Raw genomic sequence first — 25,804 nt, 5'->3', positions numbered from 1 at the left:
TTATTAACTGAAGCTAGAGCAAAAATGAAAATCACACAAAGCATACTTCGTGATTTGAAATTGTTTACTTCATTAATGCAAAGAAGATTTGGGATGACTTCTCACCAGCATTTCTTTCCCCCCTTTTATTTTAGGCTTACCTGAGAAAAAAGTTAAGTCTGTAAGTCAAGGTCAAAATAAAGTAGCAACATGGGAGTGTACATTACTGAAATTTTTTCTATACTGATCTTTTTTTATTTTATCCTAGCTTTTCTGATGCCTTTTAAAGGTTACAGAAAATTAAATAAATCTGTTATATTTCACCTTAAAAAAGAGAAGAATACAACAGGGCACAATTGGGTCAGTAGATATTTATAATTCTTTTTCTCCCTTAATTTTTTATTTTGAAAAAGTTCAAACTACAGAAAAATTGCAGAAAGACTACAAAGTACAGTCTTCTACCCATTACCTAGATTCACCAGTTATTCATCTTTTGCCACATTTGCTTTATTTCTCTCTACCTATGTACATACACGTGTGTATATGCATACATAAGCATATTATTTATTGTTTCCTGATCTGACAGTGTCAGGCATCTTAATCTTTCACCTCTAAACATTTCAGCCATGTTTTTTCTAAGAACAATAACATCCTCTTGCTCTTGTACAAAATACAAAATTTGTTTTTAATTTTTCCAGAATCCTATTACCTGTGTTTTATCAGTATTCAAGAACAAAGGAAGCAGAGAGAGAAATTAATAGCAACCACCCACTTCCTAAGTTATTCACCACCCTGCATCTTCCAGAAGCCAAGTGGGAAAACAAAGAGGTTGATTTTTCAAATCAAATAAATACAAAGTAATTGATAGACAAGGCCCCATAGCATTAAGTAGGCCCAATTTCTTATTCTATCACGTATGGTTGAACTGTTTCTCTAAACTACTTTGTAGTGTGTGTCTTGTGTGTCAGGAAATAATGTATTTGTATTTATTTTCATGAATTAATAGACTTTCAGAGTTGGAAGGGCCTTACAATGTGTGTTGTATAACCCATGCATTTTACAGATGAGAACTAAGATTCAAGGTCATGCAACTAGAGATGAGACTAGAATCTAGCCTTTGAAACTCAACGCATTGGTTTCTGCTATGTCATGTTTCCTCTGTATGAGCCCTAGTTGCTTATGCTGGGGTCTCGATGAATAATGGTGAAGGGTCTGACAATACTGTTCCTAGCTAACTAATTCATCCCTTTGAACTTATTTGCATGAACTATGGTAGTGCTTCTCAAACTTTAATGTGCATGTGAATTTCCTGGTGACCTTGTTAAAATGCAGATTCTGATTCAGTAAGTCAGAGGTGGGGTTAGAGGTTAGAATCGACATTCTAACAAGCTCCCAGGTGATGCTGATGCCCCAGATCCATGGACTACATTTCGAGTAGCCATTTTCTAGAACAAACACAGATTTCTCAGGCCCTAGGCATCATCAAAGTAGAAAAAAACACTTAAAAATATAAGCTACTTTAGTTCTATAAGGAATAGACACAAATGTAACTAACACCTGTTTATCCATCACCAAACCAAAATAAAATATTTTTTAAAGTGCTTTGTATTTTCCTAACTTTTATGGCACTTTAAGAAGGAAGTTTTATCTCAATATGTTATTATAGATGCAACTGTTTCCCCAATATTGTTATGTCAGCAAATGCATTGAGATTCCACAGGCTTTAATGGCACTGTGTAAGGAAATATGAATTCAGGTGATGAAAAGAACCATTGCCAAACTGAACTGTCTATCAAAAAGGGCAGCCAAATGAAGTTCTATTTTTACTCTCAATAAAATTCTTTAAGCCAACTACATTTATTCATTTAACAGATACAGTACAGTGGTTCCCCCTCACCTGCTGTTTCACTTTTTGTGGTTTTCATTACCCACAGTCAGCTGCAGTCTGAAAATATTAAATGAAAAATTCTAGAAATAATTAAGTTTTAAATGGTGCACTGCCCTGAGTAGTATGGTGAGATCTCACACCATCCTACACTCTCCCACTCTGTCCCACCCAAGACGTAAATCATCCTACGTACAGTACAATAAGATGTTTTAAGAGACCACATTTGTGTAACTTTTATTACAATATATTGTTGTAATTATTCTATTTTATTATTGTTAATCTCTTACTGCGCCTAATTTATAAATTTAACTTTATCCATAGGTATGTGTTTATATGAAAAAACATAGTTTGGTACTGTCAGTGGCTTCAAGCATCCATTGAGAGTCTTAGAACATATCCCTCACAGATAACGGGGGAATACTTAGAGTTTCTGTTCCCGTGGAGTTTACATTCTGACTTTATTCCCTTACATCTAAATCTGTATGCTGCTTTGAATTGCATAAATGATTGTTAAAAGGTACAAATGCTAGGTTTTATGTGACAATGAGTCCTTTAAAGATCTTTGCATTTGGGTTTTTAGTTTTTGAAAAGTAATAATGAACAATACATTCAATGACCATCTCAATACAACACGGAATGCATTTGTACCTACATCAGTCAAAAATAAGCAGCCCTTTAATATATATGGAGAAATTTGTATTCTGTATCAAAAAATGCTTATGGAAATCATAATTACTTTTATTTATCAGAGTAGCTTAGCAGTAAAACAACAAATCTTCAAATGTTTTTTACGTTTGTATCTGAAGAGATACTTTTTTAAAACCTTATATTTCTACCTTTAACATCATAAGATGTTTATTTTGCATATTATCTCTGTTTCGAGATAGTTGTGGTTTTTGAAATGTATTATAGTAATTAAATTTTTTATGTTGAGTCAATCTCTTATGGATATTGAAGGTTTGAGTTTATATTTCTGTAGAATATTAGTCATTCAAGTGTTACCATGTTTATATTGTCACTTTCCTTAAGTGAAACCAGCCTTGTGAAATAGTTTTGTTGTTATCATTGTTGCATTATTTTTGATTTAACAGATGAAGAAACAGAGACTTAGAAGTGGAAATTCAAGGTAGTGAGTTGTGGAAGTGGGCCCAAGTCTTCCCACTCCAGTGTTTTCCCCCACTATCCAATGTCCAGGGTTTAAAGCCACAGACCTTATTTAGTATATTGGTAGATTAGAAGTAGTAAATGTTGCTGATATGATGCTTCAACAACTTTACTGTATCAGGGATATAGAAAAAAACTGATGCCAAGTTGTGGAAGCTGTTATAGGTGTGTCTTGCATTAGACCAACTGGAATAGTTTACACTGCTAATTGGAGTATCCATATAAGCACTGAATTTTGGAGACAGGTTTGGCAAAGTTGCTGAAACATGGGTACTCTGGTCTTAGAAAAGAAATTTTTGGAACATTATTGAAAGGGGTTCATTTTTTATAAGCATTCCATGTTGTGCTAAGGGAAATGTAACAGGGAGATACAAGTGGTCATATCCAAACTTAAGGCAGAGTGAGGCTATTTATAATAAGATTTTAGCCATGGACAAATATATAGATACAGTATTCCATCTAAAGCTGTTTGATGAGTTAATATAGTTTAGTTTGAGGTAGCTAATAGGTGTTTGTTTCTTAATGAAATTAGATCCCAAGATTTTCTTAAAGGGAACTAGGTTAATAAGGAAATAACTTTCCCTCTCTTTCTCTTTCTCTCTCCCCCTGCCCCTCCCTCCCTTCCTCCCCCTCAGCATTCCCCTTCCTTTAGCCTGATGTCTAACTGGCTGTGAATATTTGGGGGCTATTGACAGATTATTTAGATTTGACAGTCCTCCCAAGTTTCTGGAAGGAGTATACTGTTGAGTTTGCTCTTTTGAACTATGAAAGATGAATTAGGTATAGTTGAATAATTTATGATCATAGTAAGGAATTTGAAAGTAAATTTTGACTTGAATTTAATAATTTTCTGAGGACATAAAATATCTTTTTTATCATTCTAAAGTTTAATTTTTATTGGCTTAAATCTTATGTTTTGGAGAAATAAAATTACAGTGTTTTGTAGCCTGACTCTAAATTGATAACACTAGGGATTAAGATAAAAGGTAAATGATTATAATACTGTGGCAGACGTTATACTTTCTTTTAGTTCCAAGTCCCTGATTTTCCTTAAAGTTCTCAAGTTACTTATTAAAGATATGGACTGGTACCAAAAGAATAAACTTGCTGTTTCTTTTCAAGGAATTATGGGGGCACCAAATCACCTTATTCATTTGGCACCAATATTTCTAGGGAGGCCGGGCGCCTTGGCTAATGCCTGTGATCCCAGCACTTTGGGAGGCCAGGGTGTGCAGATCACTTGAGTTCAGGAGTTCGAGACCAGCCTGGCCAACATGGTGAAACCCTGTCTCTACTAAAAAATACAAAAATTAGCCGGGCATGGTTGGTGCTCGCCAGTAGTCCCAGCTACTCGGGAGGCTGAGGCGGGAGAATTGCTTGAACCCAGGAGGCAGACATTGCAGTGAGCCAAGATTGTGCTACTGCACTCCAGCCTGGGCAACAGAGAGAAACACTGTCTCAAAAAAAAAAAAAAAAAATTCCTAGAGATTTTCCCTTTCTCTGATAATTTTTGAAATACTTTCTAAATAATTAACTTTAATCTTTGTATCTGCCAAGATTTAACTTAATTAACTTAACTTTAATCTTGGTATCTGCCTATGAAATTTAAATATATAAATATCACATATCATTTGCCTGAATGTTTTTGCTGACTTTTCTTTCTTTTTTAACTTCTTGATATATTTTTCAAACTTTCAGCCTCAGTCAAATATTTATTAAAAGCTTCCAAGGAAAGTAAAGGGTAAAAAAAAAAAAAAAACCTAAACAGTAAAGGAAAAAAACTTTTACAGACTTACTATTTTCTTGTGACATGTTAAAAATACAAAATTTAAACCTTGAAATATTTTCAATTTAGGGGAATTATGGAAGAGTTTAGAATAGCAATGGTTCTTTGATCTTGAGCTCTTATAATTGCTTCCTTGGTTTTTTTGTTTGTTTTTTGTTTGTTGTTGCCATATTTCAAGGAAAAAAGGCAAGAGCAAAATAATTTTTGTTTTTGTTGTCTTTAGTAGATTCTAAGCTTCTGGAAAGTTTAAAGAAATAAAAGGACTTACATGTGTGTTTGTAAATACTTAATATGTAGTATTTTATAATTGCCAGTGTCATTATAGAAGTAGGCGGGAAGGACTTTGAGAAAGTGAGTTGTCCCAAAACTACAGAAACTGTTCTATAAGCAAGGATCAACAAACATTTTCTTAAAGGGCCAGATGGTAAATATTTGATACTTTGTGGGCCGTGTGGTCTCTGTTGCAGCTACTCAACTCTTGCAGCTATATACCAACCACTCAGTTTTGCTGTTGTGATGTGAAAGTAGTTGAGTGGGGTATAGAGAGTAAGTAAATGAATGAGCTTTGTCATGTTCTAATAAAATTTATTTACAAAAACAGGCAGCCAGCCTGCCAACCCATGTTCTATATCATCTAACAAATATTACTCATAACCAGCCATGTATTGATGTGGTTCACTGCCCCACAAAAACATCTTTTATTATTGTCAAGGATAATTTATGAAATCATAGAGGACAGAGGATTTCTGTTGTAAAACGGCCCAGTGTATGTATATTGAAGTGATATGATGGTTGGGATTTCCTTTTAAGAGATACGGAAGGGAAAAAACTGGGTGGCTGTAGATGAACTGAATTTGATAAAATGTTGATAAATATAGAAACAGATGATAGGTTCATGAGATTTCTTCACACTGTGCTTCCTACTGTATGTGTCTGAAGATGTCAGTATTTAAAAGTTACTACATAAACAAATAATGGCCCAGTAAAGGCAGCAGTTTCTCCCTTCTCTTCTCACATCTTAGAATAGGAAGGAGAATAAGATAAAAATACAGACCCCATCTTCAGCACAACTAGGGAGATCTCTGCAATTCCAAAACACTAATTATATAAAGGAAGGTTGCCAGACCCAGTGAAGGTAAAGTAGAGGTGTGTAGGGAAACCCTGAGGAATGACACCTATGGTCGCAGATCCCCAACAAAGCCAGCCAAACACAGTTCTCCAAAGGAAGCTGCCGACCTCAGACTTCTCCAAAGCAGCATTCAACACTGATTCTTTCCCTTCCAAATCCTCAAGGAAAGATTAATTTAGAAATTAACATGCCAAGCTGCAGGAAATTTAGCTCTCATGAGTCCTACTTCTACAGGAAGAAGTGCAGCCAACCAAGAAATGAAAGGAGAAACTACAGCTAAAGTATTGGCAGTGAACATAGAGTCCATTGATCTATAGCATTAAGACTAAAACAAATGTGGAAATTAGATTTACAGAGCAGAATATGAATCGTTAAAACCTTGACAGTGCAGTAATGAAAGTCGGAAAGATGAGGAAATAAATGATGTTGTCATGTTTTGTAACAACCTGTCAAAAGATGTCATTTGAAATCAATAAATCTAGTAAAATCTTAAGATTGGGGTGGAGGGGAGTCTGTAGTTGATACATAGATACGTAGGTTAGAGCGAAAGGTAAATGCTAAGAGAAATAATCTAATAAATGAAACCGAATAGTAGAGGGAAAGAAAAAAGAAACATAGCTGTATTAATCATTGCTGATGATACAGATAGGATTTTTATATGTTACAGTATATTTTATATAAAATTATAGTTATAACATAAACTATAAAATGTAGGGTTGGTTTTTGTTTTGTTTTGTTTTTTGCCTAACATGTATTTGATGAGGACTTGTTATTTGTCAAGCACTGTCAGTGACCAAAACAGATGAAAATTTTTGCTTTGTGGGTTGGAGGAGACAAAAATAAGTAAATAATTTGTTAAGAGGTGTTAAATGTATGGGGGGAAAATACAGCATAAAAGGATTTGGAGTACCCATTGATGAGATTGCTTTTTTTGAAGTGGATGAGTAGAGCAAATATTTGAAGGAACTGAGGGAGCCACGTAGTTATCTAGAGAAACAGTATTCTAAGCAAAGGTAATCGCTATTGCAAAGGCCCTGAAGCAAAAATGTAGCTGAGTTCAAGAAACAGGGAAGAGTCTAAAGGGGTAAAGCACAGTAATGTAGGAGGGAGAGTGGTAAGCGATGAAGTCAGAGATAATGGGATATCAGAGAATATTAGACTTTCAAAGGCCGTTAAAAGAACTTTGACTTTTACTCTGAAGTAACTACTAGAACAAAAAAGTAAGCCTTTCTTAAGGAATATATATATAACTGAAACAAAGCAAACACAAATCTCTGAGTAATTTTATTTTAATGTTTTTTAAGAGATGAGGTCTCACTCTGTTGCCCAGCCTGGAGTGCAACGGCACGATCATAGATCACCGCAGCCTCTTCTAACTCCTGGGCTCAAGCAGTCCTCTCACTCAGCCTCCCAAAGTGCTGTGATTACCGGCGTGAACTACCATGCCCAGTCACTAGTAAAGTATTTTTACTTTAGAAAGCATAGCATAAAATTTTGTAACTGATAAGAGATTACATATGTATGTTATATTAATTAAAGTATATAGGCTAATTCTCCTATTAAAACATTCCCAGATCAGATTACTAAGAAAGTGAAAGCAAAGAAACTCAGAAAGGATAACAAAATTAAAGAACAGACAAAGATATAACAGGCATATGCAAACTCAAACATGCAGGGATTGTGTTCCTAATATTGGACAAGACTTAGTCCAAAAACCATTACACGAGGAAAAAGAGCCTACAGGATCTGCATGAAAACAACTTTAAAGTGCTTCTCAGAAATACAAACAGAGACTTAAATGGAAAGACTTAACAAGATTCTTTGGAAAAAATCAAAATCCTTTTTTAACCCATGAAGTTAATATCTCAAAACAAGACATAGCTAATATTTATTGAGAATTTACTCTATGCCAGGCATGTTCTAAGGACTTTACATGTATTACTCATTTAGTCCTCACAACTACTTTATATGGGTGATGTTAGTATCACTTTTTGCCCATTTTTCAGTGAAGAAACCAAGGCACAAAGAAGGTAATAACTTGCCCAAGAGTTGCAGTTAAAGTTACTGAACCACAAAATGAACTCAGGCAAGATTATTTCAGATTCTGTGCTTTTAACCACTACATGATACTGTTTTTTGAAACCAATAGCTCTGTGTGTGTGTGTGTGTGTGTGTGTGTCTAGATAAACTGACTCTGAAGTTCATGTGGAGAAACAAATAAACAAGAATAGCTGGGAGATGTCTTAAAGAAAAGTAATAAGGGAAAACTAGCCCTACCAGATACTGAAATAAGACTAGAATGTTAAAACAATGTGGCTACTAGAGCATGAACAGAATAGAATTTCAGAAATAGATCCAAATTCATGTAATTATTTGGAAAATTATAAAGATAGCATTTCACATAAGAAAGGAAAAGATGTATTATTCACTGTATGGGACAGCTATGTTGTCATTAGAGGGAAATTAGTTAGATTTCTACTTACTAACTTTGACTAGAAGTAATTCCTAATGAATCAAAGATTTAAAACGAAACTAGCTGTGAGCCAAGTCTCAAGTAATTTTTAAATTATTTATTTAAATTGTTTATAAATGTCAGCCTCACATTTCTGCATGCTTTTTTAAGTTGAAACGAGATGGAAATTAATGATAGTCCTACAAAGTCCATCAGCACAAAGAAAAGTCATTTAGGACTCTGTGACAATGCACACCTTAATACAGCTTAGTAGATGCTAAATGATTTTTCTTTGTGCTGATGGAATGGAATATGTCAGGCCTGAAGCTGGTATATTGGATTTTGTTCAGTTAATGCCTGCCCTTCCTCTTCCTTTGATACTTTTTGGGGTTGGGAAAGTAAAAGACACAAAGGAATAAATTAAGCATTTGGCAAGTGAGAAATATATTCAGTATTCATTCTGAAACACGGTTTAGTTATGAGAACCTGAGTCCCAGATCCACATCCACAGTGATTGCTCTTCGAGGAAGTAGTAGAGGTGGATGTGAGTGTGAGTGATTTTTTCTAACACTCTGAAGCGGTCGTGATTAAGGACTCAACTAGTGAGGTTGCCTCTCCAGGTTTTTTAAAAAGGAGAGTGAACATAAAGACCAGATGCCTACTCAATAATAGTAAATTCTTGGTACAGCTACTTAATAACTCTCATACCTGGTAAGAGATAGGAAGGAGACGCAGATCTGAAAGGTAACCGGAGGAAGAAAAAGCCAGAAAGTTTACTTGAGGCCTGATAGCACCTAGAATCAATATTAAATGTTTTTAAAAGTACATAAAACATGATTTGTATAATTCTAATTTTGTTTAATGTAACATGTATACTTGTGTTTGTATATGTAAATGTGTTTGCATAAATCTTGAAAACATACCAAAATGTTCACCACTATTATTTCAGGATGATAGGAGTTTGAAAGACTTTAATTTTCTTTTATCTGTATTTTTAAAGTTTTCTACAAAGCATGCATATTACTTAAGTAATCATATTTATATATTTATTATATACACACACGTAAGTATATGTTTGTTGTTCCATTCTGACGGTAGATGTATCTTTTGTGTTTTCTAGGTACACCAGAGGATCGCTTCCTGGCAGAAATTGGGAGCTGTTTATTGCAGTACTGTTGTGCCCTCTGATGGTGAGTTTCAGCAAATCCACCTTTTATGTCTGATATTATTTCCTTTTTAGCTCAGTGTTTCCTATTCTCTGACACAAAAATTTATAAACCATACTCTTTCACTTAAGGTGGGCTTAGGGGTCAGAGAGAGAAAGGAGGAGAAGGAAAATAAAATTTGGATGAGAATCTAGTGAGTTTAGAGAAGAAACCAAGAAGAAACACTAAGTTCCATTAAGACTTTATAGGTTAAATGATCATTTATCTTTTATTTTTGAGATGGAGCCTTGGTCTGTCACCCAGGTGGATTGCAGTGGCGCGATCTCAGCTTAGTGCAGCCTCTGCCTCCGGGATTCAAGCAATTCTCCTGCCTCAGCCTCCCAAGCAGCTGGGACCAGGCGAGCACCACCATGCCCAACTAATTTTTGTATTTTTTGTAGAGACAGGGTTTCACCATGTTGGCCAGACTAGTCTCGAACCCACGTGATCCGCCCACCTCGGCCTCCCAAAGTGCTGGGATTATAGGCATGAGCCACTGTGCCCGGCCTCATTTATCTGTTAAAACTAGGGACATAGTTAATGTGAAGATCACAGAAGCACCATCTTTGGTGTTTTCTAACCATTGGGTCTTCACATTATGGATAATGATCAAACACTCCAGCCTCTTGTTGTATCAGAGCCTAGACAGAAGGAACTCAAAAGTCTGAGACCTCCTGCTCTTGCTTTTCTTTTTCCCTACTTAGGCATAGGACTGCAACACTCTTCTTTGATGTGGGAAGGGATAAACAGATGCTTGGAGACCACATGCAATCCTTTGTAAATGTCTATGATGCTATAAACTGGCGACAGGATCCAAACCTTTGTTGTTTTTATGGTAGTGGAGGGAGATGTGTTTACAACTCTTATTGTCATTTCTCTTACCCGGTATTGTGCATTTACAGTTTAGGTTGCTTAGTTTAGGGGTTGACTGTTAGATATGTTTCCTCTGTGTAAAGTTTAGTTTGATAGAGCTCTGATTTCAACCTTAGAAACATTAATTCGTAAGCATAACAACCACTGAAAGAGCATCCTGCAAATTTACAAGGGTGCCTAAAACTAAAGAAGCCCAGAAAATGAATCATGAGAACACTAGAATCCCCAACATTTAGTCAGTATAATATTTGCAGTGTTATCAGAATCACCTCCCAAAGCTGTTACGTGAATTTATAGACAGTGTGCTCATATTTGCCAAATCTTCTAAATTTGGAAGAAAAATCCATTGTGATTACTCATTTGTAATATGGAAAGGTTAAAAAGGGGAAAATAGACCAAAATCAAAATAAGGAAAATATTAGCTGGCTCTCTGTTTCCAGTCTCTTAAAGACAAAAAACTAAAAATTAGTACCAATTAATGTATAAATTAAAAAACAGCACTTAGCACTGTGTTGTGGCCAGAAAGGTAGCTGTGTTGCCCCCAGTCAAGAGTCAGTATGTGCCCAGATAACAGTACTTTCTACGTGGCCAAGAGCCAGAGGACCATAATGCCACCTGGCTATGCTACATATTCCTTTCCCTCCTTAAGCTCCTTCAATGCAGTGGGTAGGTATCTCTCTTCCTCTTGACACTGCTTGGTCCATTAAATAGCCAAATGGTGACTGTCCACATCTGTGCCAGCACCACTCCCAGGTTCTGACTTATTCCATTACCACTGCAGGGTGCCATCATTAGATAGTTTGAATAAAAAGAATTTCACTGTTAAAAAAAAAAAGTTTACATTGCTGAATCCACTCAGTTTTGCTGAACTATTTCATTCAAAAACTTCTAGTATTTATGATATTGTTTGAAATTGTCATATATTCAATATCCACATATATCAATATATACTCATAAAGAATATCAACCAAGTCACATGTTATACTACAGCTGGAAGGTCAAGTCCCATTGGTGGTTATGATATTTAGTGGCAATTAACTTGAACTAATGAATTCATATTGGAATTGATACTAATTTTGCTACTTATTACCGTTACTATTATCCTGTTATATATATCTATATATAGGCTGTGTTATGTATACCTATATTCTATCCATATGGAGATATTTCAGTAATTTAACAATGGTACAGTTAGGCCAAATGTTATCAGAGGACATAAATGCTGATAGGTTGCCATTATGAGGGTTTGAAGGCAATATTATTTTTACAAAAGCTAAAAAGATACCAAGTTAAGAAAAAAAAGAGTGTCTCCCCAAATTCCTACCAACACTATCCTTCTTAAGAAAACTAATTCATATTAGTTATCAAGAAATAAAAGCACAAAATTATTTGATTTAATGTAACTTGATGTCCTTATTATATATCTTTCTAATTTTGTACTTCTAAGTTAATTTCACCTTAGGTCAGTATAGCATGTGAGAAAACTGCTTAATCCACAGCTACTCCAATAAGTAGAGTTTGGTCACCAGTAACAGAAATTTCTACCATCACTCCCTGCTCTTTGTTGTGACTGTTGCTCATCTTCAGTATTAAATAAGGGCTTGACCCTCAGTTTTTAGAAGTATAAGGTCTAAAATATCATAACCTATAATTATGGTATTATACGCTTAGTAAATATACCTATATATACTGCTTTTCAGTAATTGCTTGTTAATTATGTTAGTTGATGAATCTGGTTATGATGGTAACAGCTGATAATAAAATATGTAGATTATCTTAAATGCTTACCTCTCTAACAAAGCAATCTAACAGGTTCTAGATTTTTTTTTTTTGGTATCGTAAATACTTATGAGAATCTATTGAAAGCTCTAGACCCTTTCTCTAGAAGAATTTATATAAACATAGGAAATTTTGCATACAATTTTATAGTGATACAGATTCCCCTAGACCAAACCATGGAACAAACACATACTCATACTCACACCCATGTTTGCTTTCATGAGAGGCAATCTGCTTAAAGGTTTAGAGTATAAGCTTTGGAGACAAGCAGACCTAGGTTTATATCCCAGTTCTACCACTTAACCTCCTTATAACCCCCGGTAAGTAATAAGTCAAAGCCTGTTTCCTCATTCGTGAAATGTAGATAGTAATAGTTAACACCTCCAACAGAAAAATGTAGAAACAGTACTTATTCTGTAAGGAGTGGTTGTGGTAGTGCTAAAGACCTCAAATCTAAAACACGTGGTCTTAGACTTCTCATTTTAATTTCTCTGTGCCCCAGATCCTCAACTGTAAAATGACTGATAGTAAAATTTTTATGGTTATATGGTTTATACTTACTTGAAGTCTTTAAAGCCTCCAGGGGTTTCCCTTCATGTTAGTGGAAGTTAAGGATGTGGATAATTCTGCTGTAGACAGTTTGTATAATTTATCATCCAACTCAGAACACTTTTGAGAGTGAAAGGAGATGCCCAATACTTTTTTTTTTTTTTTTTGAGACCGAGTCTCGCTCTTTCGCCAGGCTGGAGTGCAGTGGCGCAATCTCGGCTCACTGCAACTTCCGCCTCCCGGGTTCAAGTGATTCTCCTGCCTCAGCCTCCCGAGTAGCTGGGAATACAGGCGCCCACTACCACGCCTGGCTAATTTTTTTTTTTTTTTGTATTTTTAGTAGAGACGGGGTTTCACTGTGTTGGCCAGGATGGTCTCGATCTCTTGACCTTGTGATCCACCCGCCTCAGCCTACCAAAGTGTTGGGATTACAGGTGTGAGCCACCGCGCCCGGCTGCCAAATACTTTTTAATAGTGTAGACCAGGACCTGTCTTCACTCTAGCTATTGGGAAAGTGTGAAAGGTGAACTAGAGAAAGAGCAAGAAAAATAGCCTTATCTAGCTGCTTTTATTTCTTTATCCAGAAATGTAATCCTACTCAATTTGCCTTGTATTAAGAATTGCTAGGGCCAGGCATGGTGGCTCATGCCTGTAAACCCAGCACTTTGGGAGGCCAAGGCGGGAGGATCTCTTGAGCTCAGGAGTTCAAGACCAGCCAGGGCAACATAGACCTCATCTCTACTAAAAAATACAAAAGTTAGCTGGGCGTGGTGGCACGTGCCTGTTGTCCCAGCTACTTGGGAGGCTGAGGTGGGAGGATTGCTTGAGCCCAGGAGGTCAGGGCTGCAATGAGGTGGGAAGTCAAGGCGACAGTGAGCTAGGATCCTGCTACTGCACTGCTCCCTCCTGAACGACAGAGTCAGACCTTGTCTCACAAAAAAAAAAAAAAAAAAATGAGAGAGAATTGCTAGAGAGTTGTTACGTTTATCTTGTACTTAACAAAAGATACAAGATTTCCCTACAAAAATTGTTTGTGGGCAAATAACTTTAATAATGAAAGTATCTGAAAATTCCTGTTTAATAATAAACAATCATCTGTTTAGTCAACCCAAGTAATAGATAATATATAAATTCGAAACCTAAGGTCTGTGCGTGGTTTTGGGAACCAGATATATGCTCCAGCTTTTTTTGTTTGTTTTCTGTCCTGTTACTTTTTAAAGAAGCTTTACTGAGCTATATTTCACATACCATAAAATTTACCCATCATTGTACATCTGTCACAACAAATCATCTATTTTTTTTTTTTTTTTTTTTTTTGAGACGGAGTCCCGCTCCATCACCCAGGCTGGAGTGCAGTGGTGCGGTCTTGGCTCACTGCAACCTCTGCCTCCTGGGTTCAAGCGATTCTCGTGCCTCAGCCTCCCTAGCAGCTGGCATTACAAGCACGCACCATCATGCCCGACTGATTTTTGTATTTTTAGTAGAGAGGGGGTTTCGCCATGTTGGCCAGGCTGGTCTCGAACTCCTGACCTCAGGTGATCCACCCACCTCAGTCTCTCAAAGTGCTGGGATTACAGGGGTGAGCCACCATGGCTGGCCACAACAGTCCATCTTTGGACCGCTTACTTGTTTGTCAGTTGATAGGGTAGCAAATTTTTTTTTTTAAGTTCCCCAGTTCTAATCTTCACTCACACCCTCAACCCCAGGTAACCACTAATTTGCTCTCTGTCTCTGTAGTTAAACCTTTTCCAAAAATGTCGTATAAATGGACTCATACAATATGTAGTCTTTTGCATCTAGCTTCTTTTACACAGCACAGTGCTTTCAAGGCTTATCCATGTTGTAGTGTGTATTTGTAGGTCTTTATTTTTATTGCTGGGTAGTATTCCGGTATATGGAAATATCACATTTATTTATTCATTCACCAAATGAGGGACATTAGGATTGTTTTCCATTTTGAACTATTAAAAATAATGCTGCTGGCCGGGCACAGTGGCTCACACCTGTAATCCCAGCACTTTGGGAGGCCGAGGCGGGTGGATCATGAGGTCAGGAGATCGAGACTGTCCTGGCTAACACGGTAAAACCCTGTCTCTACTAAGAATACAAAAAAAAAAAAAAATTAGCCAGGTGTGGTGGCAGGAGCCTGTAGTCCCAACTACTCGGGAGGCTGAGGCTGGGGAATGGCGTGAACCCAGGAGGCGGAGCTTGCTGTGAGCTGAGATCGCGCCACTGCACTCCAGCCTGGGTGACAAAGCGAGACTCCGTCTCAAAAAAAAAAAAAAAAAAAAATGCTGCTGCTGGCATTTGCCTGTAAGTCTTTGTATGGACATGTTTTCATTCTTCTTGGATAGATACTTATGAATGGAATGGTTGGGTTATATTGTAGGTATATGCTTAATTTTTTAAGAAACTGAAAACTGTTTTCCAAAGTGACTGTACCACTTTACATTCCCACCAGCAGTACATCAGTGTGACAGTCTCCCTACATCCTCCCCAACTTTGGTACAATCAATCTTGATTATAGACACTCTAATGGATGTGTAATATTACTTCATTGTGGTTTTAATTTGGATTTCACTGATAATTAATGATATTGAACATCTTTTCATGTGTTTATTAACCATTCAGATATTTTATTTAGTAAAGTGTCTATTCAAAGGACCTTTTGAAAACATTTGACTATTTATCTTCTTATTATTGAGTTGTAAGAGTTCTTTATATAGTCTAGAGTTTTTCTTGTGAGTTTTAAAAATAGTTTGGAGGGAAAGGGGACAAATGTTATTAATGACTTTTTTGTCAAGTCATGTTAGTAACTGTTGTACACAGTTGGAAATTCTGTGTCATTATTGTATTGAGGACACATACATACCCAACCACTATACCCCACCACTATATATCTTTCATTCCAACTTTAAAAAGACTTGACAACAAAAAAGAAATGAAGCATTAAAGCTACTTAATCACCAAAAATTATAGGGCACACAGAGCCTAAGTATTTTAATGTGGCAGAGTTCTCACCAACTTAAATACAAAGTTGTGAAAACAGAAGCACCTTATATTTTTTTATTTTAAAAATATATGCAACAGTTCAGATTTTTTTTTGTAAGTAGTAATTACAGTTTGAAACTTTACCAAAATGTGGATGAACTTGTTTCATCACAGAACTCTTTTCTTGAAGGGTTCTTCAAGATTGACTTTTATAGAAAAGTCAACCAAGAAAAGAAGCCACATGAAATTGGAAAGACCTTTAAGCTTTATCTGCTGACAGTGAACTACTTCGCTTGGAGCAGAAGCAAATTTATGTCAGATTTCAGATCCACTTCAGGATTGTCATCATTTTTTCCAATATTTTGAAGTGAATTTTGAGGGAATTGGAAACTAACTCATTTTCCTCCAGAATGCAGCTTGATGAAAATAACTGATACTGTTCAAAGCAGTTAGTTCCTAGTTTTTGTCTGTTAACATGCATGTTGACACAATTAAAGAAAAATTCCTAATATCCAGGTCTCTTGTGAAAATTACAAAGGCTGTTAATATTAATGGCTACCAGCATCTCTGACAGACTGTTAAATTTCTTTGCCAAAATAACTACGAGAAAAAAAAAAAATTTTTTGAGATGGAGTTTTGCTCTTGTCACCAGGCTGAAGTGCAATGGCACTCAGCTCACTGCAACCTCCTTCTCCCGGGTTCAAGTGATTCTCCTGCCTCAGCCTCCCGAGTAGCCGGGGTTACAGGCACCCGCCACCATGCCTGGCTAATTCTTGTATTTTTATTAGAGATGGGGTTTCACCATGTTGGCCAGGCTGTTCTCAAACTCCTGACCTCAGGTGATCCACCCACCTCAGCCTCCCAAAGTTCTGGGATTACAGGCGTGAGCCACCGCGCCTGACCCCCCAAAAATTTTTGACTGTAATGAAGATCTTAGTACTCTGCACAGATGGTGCATCTTCCAAACTTAGCAATGTGCACGCTTATACTGCCTCAGAGGAGAAAGCAGCTCCACCCATTGTAATAATTCATTGCTTTTCTTTCACTGGCACATCCTGGCTTTGAAGACTCTTAGGCCTAAAAGTTTTGCCTGCTACCCCAGAAGTAATCAGTTTCATGAGAACAGGTTTTTATCAAACAAAAGGATAAAAATTTAAAATCTTCCTTTGCTTGATTAAATTTGGCAGGAGTTTTGCTTTTTAAGAGAAAAGAAAGATTAGTACAGGAGGAGTTTAATCATGGCTTGATTTACTTGGGGATATTTCGAGCTTTATGAATGAGTAATCTAATTCAAGACCTTATAGTTGTTGTTATGGATTTGGCAGAAAAATCATAAACTCTTAGCCAAGCTATTGCTCTGAATAAGGTAAAGCCAGGAGTTTGAGACCAGCCTAGGCAACATGGTGAAACCGTCTCTACTAAAAATACAAAAAATTAGCTGGGCGTGGTGGCGCACACCTGTAGTCCTATAGTCCTGTAGACATGGACAACCATGTGAATTTTCTACTACTTGAAGTATCTCTGTAGGCCAGTCATGAATGAAAAGTTTTGTCAGTTTCTCTGTAGGCATATAGAAAAACCGCAGAGATCTTAAAGATTACCTCCACACAGAAAACCTCACAAATGAAACTTGGATTTATAATCTTTTCACTTTTGATATTGTATTGAGTAGTGTTATGAAATAATTCTCAGACAATTCTTAGTTTCCTTGCACAAGCCTAACCTAGCATCATTTCTCAAAGTGAGCTGTGATTCTGTTTGTTACCATGTACCTTTCTCGGAATTTTCAGTACCACTTTTCATCAAAACAGAAAGTACACAACCTTTTGGATATCAAAGATAATATTCAATTTACCATGTTCCAAAACTAGGGCAGTATGTGACTTCTTTAGTCAAGCTAAACAATAGCAGCTTGTAATTTACATGTTCTTTCCTCTTGAATTAACATTTATTTTCTGTATAATTTGTATATTTTATTTCTTTTTAAAAACCAGGAAATGGCCATTAATTTTGGTTCAAAACTGAGGGAAATAATCCTTCAGGTTTTGTAAACATTTATTTTTAAAATACGGCAATATGAAGAAAATCAGTTTCCAGTGCAATAATGATTGCATTGGAATAAAATAATTTATTTTATAAATAATAAATATAATTATAAAATTATAAATAAAATAATTTATTTTATAAATTATATCTAAAATTTTTATGTATAAACTGTTTGGATTTTTTCAGGAAATAGGGTTGAGGAAGAAGTTCATCCATAGCTTTATCAGATTCTCAAAGAGGTTAATTAACCAAAAATACTAAAAAGCAGACTTTTTTAAGAGCAGTTTTATGTTCACATCCCAAATTAGAGAAGTGTACAGAAATATCCTATATATTCCCTGCCCCCAAATCCTTGCATAGTCTCCCCCATGATGAATATCTCCCCATGAGAGGGGTACATTTGTTGTAATTGATGAGCCTGCATTGACACATCATTACAACCCCAAGTCCATAATTTTCGTTAGGGTTTACGCTTGGTGTTTTACATCCTATGGGTTTTGGGCAAATGTATATATGACATGTATCCACTGTTATAGTATCACACAGAGGAGTTTCACCACCCTAAAAATCCTCTGTGCTCTATCTATTCATGTCTCCCTTCTCCCTAACTCCTGGCAGGCCGGTACTAATCTTTTATTATCTCCATAGTTTTACCTTTTCCAGAATGTCTTATGGTAGGAATCATGCAGCATGTAGCCTTTTCTGATTGACATCTTTCACTTAGTAAGATACATTTAAGTTTTCTCTATGTCTTTTTATGGCTTGATAGCTCATTTCTTTTTAGCACTGAATAATAGTCTGTTATCTGGGTATACCACAATTTGTCCACTTGCCTACTGAAGGACATCTTGGTTGCTTCCAAGTTTTGGCAATTATGAATAAAGCTACTACAAACATCTGTGTGCAAGTTTTTATATGGGCATTTTTTAGCTCCTTTGGGTAAATACAGAGAATCGTGGTTGGTAGCAATATGTTTATTTTCGTAAGAAAACACCAAACCGTCTACCAAAGTGGTTGTACTATTTTGTATTCCGAACAGTAATGAATGAGAGTTCTTGTTGCTTCACATCCTTGCCAGCATTTGATGTTTAACTTACAGTCTTTTCCCCTTGTTAAACTCAGTGGAAGCAGTCATTTTTCTTCTCTTGACATTTAAAGAAAATTTTAATTATTTTACATATTTAAGTAGATTTTTCTGAGATTATTGTGAAGCAAACACATTTTGTTTATACATATTAATTATAGATATTCTGTCAGGTGCAGCAGCTCACACCTGTAATCCTAGCACTTTGGGAGGCCAAGGCAGGTTGATCACCTGAGTTCAGGAGATTGAGACCAGCCTAGGCAACTTGGTAAAACCATCTCTACTAAAAATACAAAAAATTAGGCTGGGTGTGGTGGCTCATGCCTGCAATCTCAGTACTTTGCAGGGCCAAGGTGGGCAGATCACCTTAGGTCAGGAGTTCGAGACCAGCCTGGCCAACATGGCAAAACACTGTCTCTACTAAAAATATAAAAATTAGCTGGGCGTGGTGGTGGGCACCTGTAATTCCAGTTACTCGGGAGGCTGAGGCAGAAGAATCGCTTGAACCCGGGAGGCAGAGGTTGCAGTGAGCCACGATTGTGCCACTGCACTCCAGCCTGGGCAACAGAGCAAGACTCCATCTCAAAAAAAAATGTAAAAAAATAGAAATACAAAAAATTAGCTGGGCATGGAGGCATACACCTGTAGTTCTAGCTACTCAGGAGGCTGAGGCAGGAGGATCTCTTAAACCTGGGAAGTCAAGGCTGCAGTGAGCCCTGATCATGCCACTGCACTCCAGCCTGGGTGACAAGAATGCGACTCTGTCTCAAAAAATATATATATATAGATATTCTGAGGATGTTTTTGCAGTAATGTATAAGGAAGCTCCTTATTGTCACCAAAGTAGATAGATATTTAGTTTATTCTATTAAAATGACAATCTTATATTTTGTCTAACATATAATTTAGCAAAAAAGCATATAGACTTTTGGAATTATCCTTAGGAATATAAGTGATTGTTAAATTACTTGAGGGCATCTAGGCATGAAACTAGTAAAAATAAAATGTACGACATTTATTGAGAATAATAAACTTTATTGAAGGACATAAGATAGGAATAAATGCAGAGTTATACCATGTTAATAGATATGAAGAATGAATTTATAAACTCAATGCAATGCTAATCAAAACCCCAGTAGGAGCTGATCAACTTACTTAAAAATTCACATGAAAGAGTAAAGCTATATAAAAAACTAAGATAAATTTGGAATAGGAAAACAAGGGGGCATGTGGTACCTAAGCACATATTAAGATGTATTTCTAAAACTATAATAATCAAAACAATGAAGTATTAGTATAGGAAAGATTGTTGGATCAGATTAGAGGAAGCTTGCATATATAGAAATCTGACATGTGATTGATTAGCATTGTAAAGCCAAGGAGAAAGGGCAGACTGTTTAATAAATGGTGCTATTACAATCAACTTCTCTACATTACAAAAATAAGTAAGTTCCAGATGAATTAAGGAGTAAAATGTGAAACACAAGGCTCTAAAAGGAAATAAAAATTTACATCAGAAACTAAAAACATTGAGTAGTGCTACTTTCTCTTAGCCTTATTTTTATTTATAATAGGGGGAAAATCTGGTTTTTCAATATATAAATTACGGTATACAGTCATGCATGTACTAAATAACAACAATGTTTCAGTCAACAATGGGCCACATATGTGATGTTGGTCCCAAAAGAGTATAATACTGTATTTTTACTGCACCTTTTCTGTGTTCAGAAATGTTTAGATACACAAATACTTACCACTGTGTTACAGTTGCTGACAGTATTCAGCACAGTAACATGGTATACAGGTTTGTAGCCTAAGAGCAATACCTAGATACCTACTAGGTGTGTAGTAGGCTATACCTTCTAGGTTTTGTAAATATTATCTATGATGTTCACACAGTGACAGAATCACCTAATGATGCATTTCTCAGAATGTATCCCTGTCATTAAGCAATGTATTCATAGAATGAAATTCTATATAGGAGTGTTTTTTTCTTTTTTTAAAATTTACCACTTTCTTATATATAGGAGTTTAAGTGAATATTTCCAGAAATATGATCCAACTTTGATAAACCTCAAAGCAATGATTATCATAAAAGGCAAGTTTTAGAGGGTTGTATACACCATGATCCTTTATATATAGGAGTCTCCCCTCCACCCCTTTTTCCATGGCTTCACTTTCCATAGTTTCAGTTACCCACAGGCAACCGCAGTCTGAAAATATTAAATGGAAAATTCCAGAAATAAACAATTTTTTTTTTTTTTTGAGACAGAGTCTTGCTCTGTCACAGGCTGGAGTGCAGTGGTGCAATATCAGCTCACTGCAACCTCTGCCTCCCAGGTTCAAGCATTTCTCCTGCCTCAGTCTCCCGAGTAGCTGGGATTACAGGTGCCTGCCACCACACCCAGCTAATATTTGTATTTTCAGCAGAGACAGGGTTTTACCATGTTGGCCAGGCTGGTCTCAAACTCCTGACCTCAAGTGATCTGCCTGCATCAGCCTCCCGAAGTGCTGGGATTACAGGTGTGAGCCACTGCACGCGGCCCAATTAATAAGTTTTAAATTGTATGCTATTCTGAGTAGTGTGATGAAATTTTATGCTCTCCTGCTCAATCCCACCTGGGATGTGAATCATCCCTTTGTTCCACATATCCATGCTTTATATGCTACTCGCGCATTAGTCACTTAGTAGCTGTTTCAGTTACCGGATTGACTGTTGTAGTACTGCAGCAGTTGTGGTCAAGTAACCCTTATTTTACTTAATACTAACCCCCCATGTACAAGAGTAGTGATGCTGGCATGTTGTTTTAATTGTTCTATTTTTTTCTTAGTTCTTTCTGATAATCTCTTATTGTGCCTAATTTATAAATTAAACTTAAAAAAATTTTTTTCTTCTTTTTTGAAAATGAAAATGTTTGACTGGCCTGGGAAGGCTCCTCCCACCCCTCAAAGCCAGAGCTAACAAAGTTGTTCCCTTTAGGGTCCAGATGGAGGGAACCAGGATAGGGACTGGGAAGGGACCAGGAAGCAATGAAGGGAAGGAGTGGAAAGGAATAATCCAAATGGAGAGGAATAAAGCCTCCAAAATCTACCTAAAAGTAGGAGATCTTAGATCCAGGGGAACTTCCTCCCAGTGTGGTCAGGGAGACAGCTGAGCTTTAGATGTCAGTGTATTGATTTCCTTTTTTATTGAGACGAGGTGTCACCCTGTCGCCCGGGCTGGAGTGCAGTGGTGCAAACTGGGCTCACTGCAACCTCCGCCTCCCGGGTTCAAGCGATTCTTCTGCCTCAGCCTCCCAAATAACAGGGACTACAGGCACACGCCACCATGCCCAGCTAATTTTTTGCACTTTTTCACTAGAGACGGAGTTTTGCCATGTTGGCCAGGGTGATCTAGAACTCCTGACCTCAAGTAATCTGCCCCACTCGGCCTCCCAAAGTGCTGGGATTTAAGGCATGAGCCACCGCACCTGTCCTGTATAATGATTTCTGATCAAGTTGGGGGAACCTGGGGTTCTCCACAGATCCCATCCTCATAGGCCACTCGTGTCAACTGAAGAATTCCAAGGTTTATAAATTTGGAAAGGAGAACTTCATTTCTCATAAAGGGTTGCAACCTTCAGGGTGGCCATTCTAACAGGCTGGGAAGCATAGCCTCCAGTCAAAAGCCAGAAATAGGTAGTTCCTCAACTTTATCATAGGTTATGTATGTATAGGAAAAAAAATACTATATATAGGGTTCTGTACTATCTGCAGCTGGGTATTCACTGAGAGTCTTAGAACATATCCTCCATGTATAGGAGATATTACTATATAAATATATGCAAAGTCATACTATATTTGCTTATTTAATACTGTACAGCAAATTACAACAAAGGGGCATAAACTAATCTTTTATTATCTCTCATGTTTCTGTGGATTAGGGATTTAGGAATAGTTTGGCTGAGCAGTTTGTAGTCTTTTGAGGGTGCAGCCCCATGTCAGTCAGGGCCTTAATCATCTGGCTTGACTGAGGCCAGAAGATCTGATTCTAAGGTGACTCACTAACATGGTTGACAAGTTTACTTTTGGTCAAGAAGGTACCACTTCTCCATGTGGGCTTCTCCATAGGGCTGCAGGATTGTCCTCATGATATGACCGGCTTCCCCTAGAGCAAGTGTACAAGAGACCAAAGCAGAAGTAAAGCCTATTATGACATAGTCTTGGAAGTACACATCATCACTTCAGCTGTATCATATTGGTTCTGCAGACCAGCCCTGATTTGATGTGGATGACACTACACAGGGCATGAATGTAGACAATCCCTGACTTCTGATGTTTCAACTTATGGTTTTTTGACTTTATGATGGATTTGTTGGAGTAGTAAATGCATTTTTTTACTTACAGTGGGTTTATGCAGAGGCAATCTCATCATAAGTCAAGAGGCATCTATACTATCTTAGTCCATTTCTTTGCTGCTATATCAATTGCAAACTGAGTAATTTATGAAGAAAAGATTGATTTGGCTTACAATTCTGGGAAGTCCAAGATCGAGGAGTCCATCTAGTGAGGGTCTTCTTGCTGCACTGTAACATGGCAGAAGGCGTCACATAGTGAGGAAGTGTGCACAGAAGACAGACAGGGGAAATTGACTTGAACTCACCTTTTTTGTTTTATCAGGAATCCACTCCCCCAGTAACTAACCCACTCCTATGATAATGGCAAAAATCTAGTTATGGGGTAGAGCCTTCATGACCTAATCACCTCTTAAAGGTCCTGCCTCTCAACACTGTTAAAGTGGCAATTAAATTTCAAGGTGAGTTTTGGAGGAGACATTCAAACCATAGCAGATACTTACAGGCAAGGATTATAGAGAGCCTTCTTGAAGGCTGGCTATCACAATACTAAATATTGTGTATTGAGATATATGTTTGTGCATGTGTGTGTGTGTGTCTGCCTGTGCGTGTGTGTATGTATAAATGGATGGAAATGGTAAACACCAACTACCAACTTCAGGATAGTGGCTTCATTTGGAAAAAGATCACCCTGCTTCAGTGTGTAAAATTGAACTGGAGCAAGGCTGGAATTAAGGACTCCAATTACAATGTAGCTGATAGAAGAAAGAGATGGTGGTGGCCTGGACTAAAATGGTGGTAGTGTAGACAGTATCAGAGGGCTTAGAGCTGTTTAAAAAATAGAATGAAAGGGCTGGGGTTGGTGGCTCACACCTGTAATCCCAGCACTTTGGGAGGCCGAGACGGGTGGATCACGAGGTCAGGCATTCGAGACCAGCCTGGCCAACATAGTGAAACCATGTCTCTACTAAAAATACAAAAAATTAGCTGGGCATGGTGGCAGGCACCTGTAATCCCAGCTACTCGGGAGGCTGAGGCAGGAGAATCGCTTCAGCCTGGGAGGTGCAGGTTGCCGTGAGCCGAGATTCCGCCACTGCACTCCAGCGTGGGTGATAGAGCAAGACTCCAAAAAAAAAAAAAAAAAAATCGAATGAAAGCACATGATGACTGATAAGATATGAGGAATGTCAGATTCTGGCTCTATGAATAGTCAAGGATGCCAGGTAATTTTCTGGCTTGGTCAAAAATAAAATAATGGTGGTGTTATTGGTTGAGATTATGGGTGGTTAGGGAAGATGGATTCACTTTTAGGACTTTTGAGTTTCAGTTATGGCTGTGGGAGACCCAATTTCTAGCAGACAATTTAATATAGGCTTGGGATATCATCAGCATTTACATGAGACTTCGGGAGGACGTGAGATTTCCTAGAGAGTGTGTGAATTGAGAAGCACAGAGGCCTAGGACAAAGCACTTAGAAACTTCTAAGGGATGAATAGAGGAAGACTAGCTTATGAGGGGAAATTAGAAGGTCTAGACAGAAAGAAAAGCTAGAAGCATCATAGAAGCTGGTGGGGAAACTTTTTACAAAGGGAGGGAGTCGTTAACATCATTAGATGCTGCTAAAACAAGCAAGTTAAGAGCTAAAATTTCTACTGAATTTAGCAACCTAATGTCATGTGTGACCTAGAAGAGGATTTCTTAGTGAAATGATGAGATCCAAATTGCATTGGATTGAACTCTGTGACCTTAGCAGTATTATCTTTTTCTTTTTTTCTTTTTTTAGACAGAATTTTGCTCTTGTTGCCCAGGCTGGAGTGCAGTGGCACGATCTCAGCTCACTGCAACCTCCGCCTCCCAGGTTCAAGTAATTCTCTTGCCTCAAGTGCCTGAGTAGCTAGGATTACAGGTGTCTGCCACCACACCCAGCTAATTTTTTGTATTTTTAGTAGAGATGGAGTTTCACCATGTTGGCCAGACTGGTCTCGAACTCCTGACCTCAGGTGAGCCACCGCGCCTGGCCCAGGAATATTATCTAACGTTACTAGACTCTGTTATTCTTAGCTGCAAAAGAAGGATGTTAGTTTGTATGATCTGTCTGGCCTTCCAACACTGAAATTCTATGATTATATCTCACACTTATGATGCAGAATATTACAGAAAATGGGGAGAAAATCGACAATGTTAAGATCATAAGCCCCTGAAATCATCCATCGTATATAGTTCTACTCCAAGTAGCTTTGCGGAAAAACCCCAACATGTGCTTCCTTGTGTACCAAGTCCCTTTCATAATAAGCCCTCAAGATATATACAGGTGATATATTTTAGTGGAGATATTGTTTTGAACACCAGCCAAACTTCATACGATATATTTTTACAAGCATTTTAAAAATATTTTACAAAATAACAAGCATTTGTATTTTATGACTGTTTTTTCAACTCCTGATGCCTCAAAGGCATTTTTAAAATATGTATTCCTTCTTCAAATGCAATTGTTTGTAGTTCCTGCACTACTCTTCTTAGTCTGCACAATTCCACAGCTTTTGGT

The 25,804-nt window shown here is 37.2% G+C and overlaps 1 protein-coding gene across 2 annotated transcripts in view; it reads left to right on the top strand.

The window, feature by feature from the left end:
- The window catches only part of MCU (mitochondrial calcium uniporter), a 192,079-nt gene that overhangs the window by 129,274 nt on the left and 37,001 nt on the right, over positions 1–25,804 (top strand). For both annotated transcript variants that reach the window (XM_031015503.3, XM_063709991.1), the window contains exon 2: positions 9,519–9,588. In XM_031015503.3, the coding sequence (XP_030871363.2) occupies positions 9,519–9,588 (70 nt within the window). The remainder of the gene's footprint in view (positions 1–9,518; positions 9,589–25,804) is intronic.

This window comes from Gorilla gorilla, chromosome 8, assembly GCF_029281585.2.
Source record: "Gorilla gorilla gorilla isolate KB3781 chromosome 8, NHGRI_mGorGor1-v2.1_pri, whole genome shotgun sequence".
Classification (NCBI taxonomy): domain Eukaryota; kingdom Metazoa; phylum Chordata; class Mammalia; order Primates; family Hominidae; genus Gorilla; species Gorilla gorilla.
The sequence above is the reverse complement of the archived record's forward strand: the minus strand, read 5'-3'. Positions and strand labels throughout refer to the sequence as shown.